Source organism: Tasmannia lanceolata, unplaced genomic scaffold (assembly GCF_043159265.1).
Source record: "Tasmannia lanceolata isolate RefF3 unplaced genomic scaffold, GAP_Taslan_0.1 ptg000006l, whole genome shotgun sequence".
In the NCBI taxonomy this organism is placed as follows: Eukaryota; Viridiplantae; Streptophyta; class Magnoliopsida; order Canellales; family Winteraceae; genus Tasmannia; species Tasmannia lanceolata.
Genome location: NW_027518683.1, coordinates 42,814,806 through 42,826,099, shown reverse-complemented (window position 1 = coordinate 42,826,099; position 11,294 = coordinate 42,814,806). Strand labels below are relative to the sequence as shown.

Here is an 11,294-nt window from a genome sequence, read left to right as displayed (position 1 = left end):
TCGATCATCGAGGAATTCCTTCCACCCGATCCAAGCAACTCATCTCCATCTCGTAGGAACCGTGAGGAAGCCTAGTAAGGATAAAATATACAGTTGCATAGGTGTAAGGTAGCCGCCATCCAGAGGCCACCTACGAAGACAAAAGGTCAAACCTTTTGGGTACCTGCTAAATGTGATCTACTTGCCAGCGTTGAAGCGTATGTCACACCGACCCTACCTCGGAATAGGTTTATATTCAAGGCCGGTAAATGAAGCATAGTGAGTCATCTAGTAACTCTACCCTGGTAGTATGAGCCTCCCACACTTCAATGCGGTACGTACCGGAGGGTAGCACGGGGAAAGTCGAAGGGGAAACCTAGTACGTAAGAGGGCAGTATATGAGAGCGTAGATGTACGCAGGAACAAGCCAATGTGCTCCGCGTAGGGGAAGGGAGCCTGAGGGAGGGGAGGAGGGGATCAGTAAGAGAAAGACGTAATGGACCGTAAAGGACGGAGACTCCCTTGCTTGATTCAGTCATGACATGGCGCTTCGGCCAAGCAAGCATGTGCCTTGATTCAACTCCATCGTTCCATAGGGGATCCTGACACCCGGGGGAAGAGTCCACAAAAGCTTAAAGTGTAAAAGCTTAAAGACAAAAACAACTGGGTAAATATTATAATTTTTAATGATAATAATACTTTCTCCTTTCCACACAAAGAAAAAGTCAAAAGGATCCCCTTCACACGAGAATGCGAGATCGGCAGCATATAATTTCTCTTCATTCCAAAGGTACTCTTCTTTTCACTCGCAGAGAGAGAACGAGAGAGAGTTAGAAAGAGAGACCCACATATATTTCTATTAAAAATTATGTAATTTACCCTTACCTCCCCATTGATAATCTTCACAACTTCATCCCATTCACACCATCGTCTCTCCCACATCACAAGTTACATAACACAAAGACATGAAAAATAACTCAAAACACCCTAGGCTTAACAACAATGGTAGAGTGCTTAAGTATGTGCAAGCTGAATTGACCGCCTTTCTCAGTAGTGTCGAGCTTCTTTTGCCCCGCCGGAGGCAATAGCTCGAAATTCTGCACAAGGCGCCCAAGGGTAATACCCAAAATGGGCAATGCAAGTATAATTCCAGGGCAGCTCCTTCGCCCCACCCCGAAGGGTAAGTAACGAAAATCATTACCATTAGCCTCAACCTTCGCCTCCTCCTCTAAGAACCTCTCGGGGCGAAATTCCTCAGGATTTTTCCATTGTTGTGGGTTGTTTCCGAGCCACCACGCATTAACGAGTATTTTGCTCTCTGCAGGGATGTCGTAGCCTGCGAGTTTGGCGTCATGGAGGTTCATGTGGGGGACTAGGAGGGGGATGGCCATGCGAAGACGTAGGGTTTCTTTGATGACGGCTTGGAGGTAGGGGAGGTTGTGGGTGTCGGGCTCGGTGACCTGCACGCCGGGGCCGAGCACCGTGTCGATCTCGTGCCGGAGTTTTTGTTGGATCTCTGGATGGTTTACTATCTCCGCGATGCCCCACTCGATTGACCATAGTGTTGTCTCAATGGCTGCATGGTGGTGGTGAAATGCCCGTTAGTTTCAGTAGTGCAAGGTTAGTCATAGTAAAGGGAAATATAAATATACAGTACAAATGTACAATGGGGATGTTATAGTTATTTTAGAAAATAATGGTAAAGTTTACACAAGATGAGGGTTATTTTATAGTGAAATTTACACAGTAATAAGTGAGAACCATAAATAAATGGTCATTTACAAGAGATGAGGATCATTTACACCTGTTTGGAATGCAGGAATTTTCTAGAAAAGTATGGAATTGGAAATCTAAAATTTCCTACTCCCATTTGTCGAAGAAAATATTCAATTTTTACTTAGAGTGACCTTGAGTCTATGATAATATTTCCCTAAATTAAACAAAAGTTCATAATCATAAAATTTTCATCTAAATTGTAGAAAGGAAAAATATTCTAAGAAAATATTTTCCATCGGAAATGTTTTTCTTGCAATCCAATCAGGACTAGTGATATGAGGGAACAATTCATCTAAATGGTGGCTTGTCATTTGCCAACAACTAGAAAGAAAGATATTGGGAAATGATATATTTGCCCGCCTTTCTCCCCGTGCCACCCCAATTTTAGGAAAAGACGAAGAAGAGGGGCGGAAATGATAGGAAAAGGCGTGGAATTAATATATTTTAATGCCAGCGGCAAAAATTCGCGGTAGGGGCCATGTCTGCTCAAAATTAATACGGGGACGGTAACATTCTAAAAGTTTCGGGAAAAGAGACTCTTAGGAAAAGACAAAGAAGAGGGGCGGAAATGATAGAATAGGGGGTGGAATTCTCTGTCTGAAAATGAGCCCCGAGTGGACGGGTCATTAGCCAATACATTAAACTAATCTAAAGATCCTAACCATTGGATTGGGGGTTCTCTCAATGTATCCAGAAAATGACCAAAATACCCATCTGCTCACATCTTTAAAAGCAATTAAATAGGGGAGTGATAAATCGACTCCCCAAATTGATAAATCTACTCCCCATGTTTCTATCTCTCTCCTCCTCCTCTAGGTTAGAGAGAGAAAAAGGAGAGAGATAGACATCTAGGGAGTCGATTTATCCATCACTGCCCATTAAATATAGGGACCAAATTCTGCTGTTGTTTATGGGTTTGGTGGCCCACCAGTGGGAAGATCTGAACCGTCCAAATATGTGGGTCCTAAGAAATATGGGACAGCTGAGTTTACCTGCAACGTTGATGTTTTCGACAATGTAAAGGACGTTGTCTTCGTTAATTTCGCCCTTCTGCTGAGCATCAAGGACGTGATCGATGGCGCATTTTAGCTCCGACGCACTGTGCGATGCCTTCGTACTGGCCAGTTTCCTACAGAAATTTTCCCATCATATATAGCCGTTAGAAAATTTGAAAATAATCAAACCACGTGATGAAAGACCCAAAGAAAAAAAAAAAAAGGCGAGGAAGACTATAACGCTTTTTTAGGTCCCAAAGGTGTGAATTATCCTAAGGGGGTGCGAATTTATCATTTCCCAAGAAAAAAATGAAAATATAAATCAATAAAAAATCCCAATCTTTTTTCTCTTTTTCACTAAGGCTCCATTCGCTTGTTCTCCAGGAAAGGAAAAGAAAATGTTTACCGAGAATTTGACGTGCCATTAGGAAAAGAAATCCAGGGAATCTGTGTAGGAAAAGGTTTCCCTGGACTGTTTATGGACTGTTCACTTGCGCAGGAAAAGGTTTCCAGGGAAACTGCTTCTCCTTTTTTTTGGGCTAGTTTTCCCGGGAAATGAAATCCCAGTGTTCTTGGTCGGAAATGAAATCCCTAAAGGGGGGGGATGGACTTTTTCATATCATTTTTTGACTTATTGTAGAAATTCCACATGTGTAATTCTATTTTCCTCAGAAAGCAAGTGAACACCAGAATTCTGTCTTGTCAAAGTCTTGTCAAGGAAAAAAGAGGCTGTTTTCCGGAGATTTGCTTTACCGGGAACGCAAGTGAACAGAGCCTAACTTCCAAGATAGCCCCATTAAAAGAAGGCTACTGATATTCGCACTGCCATGTTTTTATAATTGCATCTGATATTCGCACTGCCATGTTTTTATAATTGCATTAACTTATCTTGTCTTTTATTATTGGGTTTTGTTGACGAGAGGGAACAGAGGGCACTCGTTAAGGTGCTTTGGAAAAGAAATTTTGCAATCATTTTTCACGTTGTTTGAGAATTCTACAAATGATTTTTGGATTTTCTATCAAAAGATGTGTAAAATTTCTTTTCTAAAGCACCTTAGGGCACTGGTTAACAAGACCCTTTATTATTTTAACAGCTGTCAAACTTAATTACAGTTCCCAAATAATCTTTTTTTTAATAGGTAAGCTGGGTTTCCAACCTGTAACCTCATGGTTGAGATACAAAGCCTCAACCACTAGGCTACAAATTTACCCCTTGTTCCCAAAAAATCTCACAAGCCAATTAAAAAGAAAGACAAGTTGAGTTAGTTCAATTATTAAAACATGGTAGTGCCAATATCAGTAGCCTAAAAGAATCACCGAAAAATAGAAGAAGAAAAACAGAGGGAGAGTATAGAAAAGAGAACTCACTTCCTCTCTTCTAGGAAATAGTCCTTGAAAAGCTGCAACCTTCTCTCCTTCACCTCCTTACAAATCTTCAAATACCCTCTCAAGAAAGGCCTCAAAATGGGTATGAAATCCCCATAATTATAATCAAAGCTCTGTGCCAATCTACTCCTCTCCCCATTCAAAGCCTTCAGCTTAACAAACAACGGGTCGTCTTCACTCTCAAACCTCCTATCAAACATAATCCTATACATATTATTATACATCATAAGTTGCAATCTCCTCCTCAATACAATCCCTTTAGTCGCCGAGTCAGGATTCTTCTTCACATCCTCCACGACTCGGGCGATTTCATCCTCCCATCCGAATCGGTACTGCTGGACCACCTGTTGAAATTAATATAAATGATTAATTAACACCGCGGAGTTATTGGTTGTTTCACATGCTATTTGAGCTATTGCCTCACCCCCTGGGTTCAAAACCCGGACATCTCAAAAGAGGGGCTATATGTGGGCCATATGTGCCGCCTGTACGGCCAACCCAAAAAAGAGGGGCCACATGTGAGGGGGAGTGTTGAAAAATAAATGATTAAATAACACCACCTCTAGGCCCTCTACGTTTTGAATTATGAGAATTGATTGTGTCCGAAACTGATTATTAGACTCAACATTGTGTTTATCTTGTTTTGCATTCTGAGGACCAATTTTGAGTCCAAAACTGATTATCGGACTCAGATTTGCAATTTACTTTTGAGTCCAATAATCATTTCTGGACTCACAATCAGTTCTCAAAATCCAAAGGACTTTGTTCGTTTTAGATTTTAACAACCAATTGTGGGCCCAATTCGATTCTTGGACTCAAAAGTAAACATAATTTTGAGTCCAATAATAGGTTTGGGGCTAACAAGTGGTTGTTAAAATCTCAAACAAACAGGCGAAACATAAATGATGCCTTAATTTTGAGTCCAATAATTAGTTTTGGACCCAAAATCGATTCTGAAAATCCAAAACAAACAGGACCCGAACAGCTTAAGGCTCTGCTCAGTTTAGATTGTGGGTCTCAGACCTATTAATCTATTGTTGGACCCAAAACGTAATTTTGAGTCCAGAACATCACCTTATTTGTGAAAAAAGGAACGGTCATGATCCTTCTCATCTTTCTCCAATGCTCCCCGTACACAGTAAAAACCATGTCCTGACCCTTTCCGGTAAAAATATCAAAAACCACGTTGCGTGTTCGGGACCCGAACTCTACTCCTTGTGTGTGAAGTACTTCTTTGGCGAGGTCTGGGGATGATACTACCACGAGGTTGCGTTGTCCCATTCGGAGGAGAAAGATTTCGCCGAACCGGCGAGCGTAGTCGGAGAGATTCCGGTGGTTTAAGTCATCTCCGACTTGGAGCCAATTGCCAAAGACGGGGAGAGAGATGGGACCAGGGGGGAGTTTGAAGCGTTTGCCGCGGAGTTTTGAGACTGTGATGGCTATGATGGTGGTGGTGAATATGGCTAGGAGAGTTTTTTCTAAGAGGAGGAGATCCATGGTTGGTGTTTTTTTTGGTGTTTGGGGGTTGTTGTTGGTGTGGGTTTTATAAGGTGGTGGGTGGGGGATTTGGAAGGAAAATGTTAGGTTGAGGGAATCTTCGATTTGAAGTTGGGAAGGGTGAGAAGGGAAGGTTGGAGAGTGGTGGAGGTTAGGTGAGTAAGTGAAATTTTTTATAATGTTTTTTTTGGTAGTGAACTAGTGATATATTCGCACCCTTTTCTTCCACGGGCCAGCCCCATCTAATGTACTTTTATTTTTATTTTTAATTTTGGTAGGTAAGCTGGGATTGAAACTCTAACCTCAACGCTGCACGATAAAACCCATCTAGTGAATTTATTAGTTCTTTTTTTACACAAAAACGGGGTGACCGAAGGAAGAAATGGAGGTTAGGTGGGTGAAGGAATTTTTAAGCGAAAACTACGAGAAACCCCATAGATCAAAATGTGAGTTTTATATGGTGCCCGACCGTCATGTACTGTGCTTGCTGTACCGCCCTTGATATTTGATCCAACAACAGTGTTGGATCAACTATCAAGGATGGCACTTCCGTCGTACCACCTACAAGGAACTTGATGACGGTCGGCCATCATATAATTTCTTTCAAAACATATCTACAAGAATCCCCTAGATTTTTCATAATTACCAATGGTACAATTTTGTGCCAAAAGCTTTTAATTTTCTCTTGTCCCCATTTTACCTTTAGAAATCCCTAAAATCTCTCCACCGCCAAAGGCAACCTCATGTGAAAATCTCCCTCTTTCTAAAAAAGGCAACATTAAATCATGTGAAAATCTCCCTCTTTCTAAAAAAAACCCCCCAGATCAAAACGTATCTACAAGAATCTCTTATGCTCTGTTTGGTTGCCGGGTTTTTTTTGTGCCTGGGAGTTTTGTGGGAGAGTAAGTTAAATTTTGGTCCCATCCCATGTTTGATTGCCTTTTAGCACTAGGTTTATTTTAATCCCACTCTTGTAATGATTACTTGTGGGGTGAATTTTTTAATCCCACTTTTGTAATGATTGCCTTTTCATCACATCCCAAGATAACCCCTGGAACCAAAATAAACTCAGGAACCAAAAATAAGCTTGAGAAGAATTTTTTTCTACCCAACAGTTCAAGCAACCAAACAAAGGTTTTTTTTTCTCCCACATAACCAAACATGGGATTTTTATTTTACCAGGATACTTCCAGGACTTTTTTTTTCCCACCTATCTCCCAGGGTATTTTTTTCTTCCACATAACTCCCGGGAACAAAAAAAACCCGGCAACCAAACAGAGCATTAGATTTTTCATAATTACCAATGGTACAATTTTGTGCCTTAAGCATTTAATTTTCTCTTGTCCCCATTTTACCCTTAGAAATCCCTAAAATCTCTCCACCGCCAAAGGCAACATTATATCATGTGAAAATCTCCCTCTTTCTGAAAAAGGCAACATTAAATCATGTGAAAATCTCTCTTTCTAAAAAAAAAAACCCCAGATCAAAATGTATCTACAAGAATCTCCTAGATTTTTCTTAATTACCAATGGTACAATTTTGTGCCTTAAGCATTTAATTTTCTCTTGTCCCCATTTTACCCTTAGAAATCGCTAAAATCTCTCCACCACCAAATGCAACATTATATCATGTGAAAATTTCCCTCTTTCTAAAAAAGGCAACATTAAATCATGTGAAAATCTCCCTCTTTCTAAAAAAAACCCCCGAGATCAAAACGTATCTACAAGAATCTCCTAGATTTTTCATAATTACCAATGGTACAATTTTGTGCCTTAAGAAATCCCTAAAATCTCTCCAATTTTGTGCCAAAGGCAACATTATATCATGTGAAAATCTCCCTTTTTCTTTAAAAAATAAAACATTAAATCATGTGAAAATCTCCCACTCTCTAAAAAAAACCCCTAGATCAAAACGTATCTACAAGAATCTCCTAGATTTTCATAATTACCAATGGTACAATTTTGTGCCTTAGGGTTCGTTCACTTGTTTTCTCGGGAAAGGAAAGGGAAAGAAAAGGAAAAGAATCTGACGTGGCAGAAAGGAAAGAAAAGGAAAAGAAATTGTGTTGGAAAAGGAATCATGCGGCTGTTCACTTACGTAAGAAAACTTGAGAAATCTAGAGAAAAGGTTTCCTGCGCCTGTTCACTTGCCAATTAAACTGTACTCGGAAAGCTAAACATAAAAGTCACATTGAACCATATTTCATAGTTTGACATAGTTAGAGGCCTACAAAATCGAAAGCATAGTAACAAATACCACAATAAAACCTAACTGGAAGAGGAACTTGTCACTGCATAATTTATTGAGGCTTGGGAATCCCCAGGAATGTTGGTATCTTCTTTCCTATCTTCGCTGGGCCCACTAATGCCATGTAAAAATGCATTAAGGTCAGCTTCTGCCTCCTCCCTACTCCTATACAAACGAAAGCACGCTCCACTAAACCCGTTAACTTGAACATGATAGTGTTGCCAACTATTATATATGCCTACCTATCTTCCCTTAAAAACCACATAGAACTTTAATTTCGCCATTAACCTGCAGAAATACAATTAAAAATAACCACATAACTGAATAAGGCCCAACAACAATAGTACGGAAAGCAACACTACTGGATCCATAAAGTCTACATAAACAGAATAAGAACCATTAAGTTTACATGGCTAAGAGCCTTAAACAGAATAAGAGCCATAAACAAAATAAGAGCCATAAGAGCCAGTACGGAAAGCAACACTAGATCCATAAAGTCTACATAAACAGAAATACTACTAGACTACAAATGCCACTGCCCAGTTACATAATCAGTAACCTAGTCGCACGATCCTACTGAACAGGCCTACTGCCTAGTTGCATAATTGTCCCCAAAGACTACAAGGGATTTGTCAAACAAATCATGTCGTTGTGTTAACATTCTCAAATATTCAGGGTGAGACTGAATGAAAAAATATAGAATAAGAGATGTAGGAATCATAATTTTATAGGAGAACAAAACATAAACATACTTTTTATAGGAGAACAAAACATAAACATACCATATGGACATACGTACCGTAATATGTGCTGTGCTCAGTTCATTGCATATGGAAATCATCTTATTCGTTGAATCCCAAACAAACCCACCGTGTTCCAACAATGCCTTGACTTGTTTGTAGTTATTTTTTAATGTTCTCCACCTCTTCTTGATTTGGGATATGTTTAGGTGCAAATTATGGTAATTGTTGACATGGATGATGGCATTGTTAAATACCACGTCATTGAATCCATCCATCCCTCTATTTCCTTCTGTAATTTGAATCACCATGCCAGCTAGCAAAGTCATGTCCATGTCTAGATTCCACATATTGTTTTAATACTACAAGAATATAGAAAATAAAGTATTAAAAAGTAACAACATAAACATAAGAGACAAGTCCAACAAAATAAATCCAACAAACAAGTCCAACAAAATCCAACTAAATAAAGCCCAACAACATATGATAAACAACAAACACATCAACCACCAATATAAACTGCCTAATAAGTCCAATCACCAACAACATAGACAAGCACCCAACCATCAACAAAGTCCGACAAACAAGTCCAACAACGTAAACAACATCAAAATAAAGCCCAACAAAGAAGTCCAACAACATAAACAACACCAACATAACAAGTCTTCTAAAATAAAGATGCAGGAAAGTATCTAAGTCATACTACGATCATATATGACCTCAACAAAAACCTCAAAACTAAAGAAAAACTACGCCAAACGCGCCACAATATCTCCCGTCATCTGCAGTCGTTCATCCTCGTCCAGGGAAAGGAAGACTTCATCATCCTTGTGACTTTTGTACACGTAGGTATAGGCCCTAATCAGCTCCATCTTTGTGAAACCAGCCATGCTCATCACAGTGGCTTTCAGGTCAGTAAGGCTATAGACCTCACCAGTCGATGTGATGGCCTCAGCAACCATCCTAACACTATCTGAGAAGTAAGTCATATCTGATAAAAGTTGTGCACCACTTGTTCGCCGCTTCCTCTTTCCCCTACTACCTGAAGTTGGGGCTTTCAGTGGCGATGAGTCACTAAAGCCCATGCTGGTGTCTCTGAATGGAGATGAATGACGTGATCCGGAAGCACGAGGAGCTGGGGGAGGAGTAAAAGCAGGGGTCGAACCGTCGAACATATCATCGAGCCCTACTGTCGGCTCGATGAGAAAGGCCCTTCCACATCTTGTGTGTCCTGAGAAGGGGCATGTTTGTCCCTAGCGAACTCCCCAGTGGCATAATCTTCCCAGAACACTTCTTTCATCTCCTCATATAGCTCGTAACGGTTATTAAAGAAATGAAGATGTTCAGGATTCCTCTAAAAAAAAGAGGCATTGTAAGGATTATGACCAAATTATGATGAAAATAATGAAGGAATTATGAGGACTTATAATTACAGCCAGGTAATCATTCTTCACTTGCTATTCAACGCATATTTTTTTCAGTTGTGAATCCCAGCCAAATCTACTCAGATTGATGATAGTGTTAAGGATCCTATAGTTGGCTTTCATCGTCTTCATACTGTTCCTGACGTGGTCTTTTGTGATTTGCTGTTTAAGGACGGTGGTAAGCTCCTGCGCCGCGCCACTAAACGCAGCCTCTTTAAAACCGTTAAGGGCCTTCTGGCCCTCGACAATCTGATGCAGTAGGGCTACTATGAGATGCCTATCCATATCGTCGCACAAGGAGTTATTTTTCTTCCTCTTCTCTACTGAAGTTGATTCCATTATATCTGCAACATTGTGAAACATAGTAGAAAAATATCTAAATAATCAGTCATAACAATATATCATCAAATAGAGTACGATGAAACATATTACTATTACAACCCAAAAACATTCCAAATTCCAAAACAACCAAACAGTATATCATCAAACAAAGTTGCAGAAGTCTAATCAAAATAGTCATAAAATTATTACAACCCAAAAACATGTCATCCTAATGACGACCACATCATTGTGCTTGGAAATCATTCCACATATGATTCATAATTCTTATTCGAAGTAGACTGCCCTCTCTCACATCTTTCAGCCCTAGAAATAAAAGGAAGTGGTTCTTCTTCATCCTCCTCTTCCGTTACAGTTAGCCCCAACTCTTTGTCTACAATCTGAATGTATGTATCGTTTGGCATCTCCCTCCTTATGTGATTGTGGACGCAGCAATATGCTAACACTATGTTGACTTGTCGTTCGAATGGACATGGGTGGCATATTTATAATGTTGAATCGCTTCTTCAGGACACCGAAAGTTCACTTGATTACATTCCTTGCTGATGAATGCCTTTGATTATACAACTCCTCTGCAGTTCAAAGTCTGCGCCCTCTAATGTCGTTTAGGTGGTAACCAATGCCTCAGATAGGAGTTATAAAATTTCTCAGACATGGGCACCCACCGTCAGCAAGGTAAAACTTTCCTACAGACACACGAAGGGATATATATAAGTTTCATAACCAAGACCAACAACAACGGTACGGAGTAAAAAACAAACTCAGTACTACCTGGTAAACAAGGAATCCCTTTGGCTTTGATAAAGCATATGCTAAGACCCTAGAGTCTGATGCTGACCCTTCCCATCCAGCTAACACGTAAGTAAACTTTAGGTCGAAGTCACATATAGCTAGTACATTTTGAGAGGTCT

At 40.0% G+C, this 11,294-nt stretch overlaps 1 protein-coding gene across 1 annotated transcript; it reads right to left on the bottom strand.

Moving 5' to 3' along the window:
* Positions 1-809: 809 nt before the first annotated feature.
* On the bottom strand, positions 810-5,708 carry LOC143880323 (trans-cinnamate 4-monooxygenase-like). The gene is made up of 4 exons (XM_077383206.1): positions 5,211-5,708; positions 4,119-4,480; positions 2,748-2,884; positions 810-1,555 (listed from the first exon to the last, which is right to left on the bottom strand). Exons 1-4 carry the CDS (start codon positions 5,631-5,633, stop codon positions 957-959), a joined length of 1,521 nt encoding a protein of 506 aa, XP_077239321.1. The 5' UTR covers positions 5,634-5,708; the 3' UTR covers positions 810-956.
* Positions 5,709-11,294: the final 5,586 nt, after the last annotated feature.

What these genes read in the sequence shown, in the direction of transcription:
- LOC143880323 (XM_077383206.1), bottom strand. Translation starts at nt 5,633, where the DNA reads ATGGATCTCCTCCTCTTAGAAAAAACTCTCCTAGCCATATTCACCACC. An exon ending in TTCCTTTTTTCACAAATAAG is followed by an intron (nt 4,481 to 5,210) that starts GTGATGTTCTGG and finishes TAATTTCAACAG; the next exon opens with GTGGTCCAGCAGTACCGATT. An exon ending in TATTTCCTAGAAGAGAGGAA is followed by an intron (nt 2,885 to 4,118) that starts GTGAGTTCTCTT and finishes AAATTTCTGTAG; the next exon opens with GAAACTGGCCAGTACGAAGG.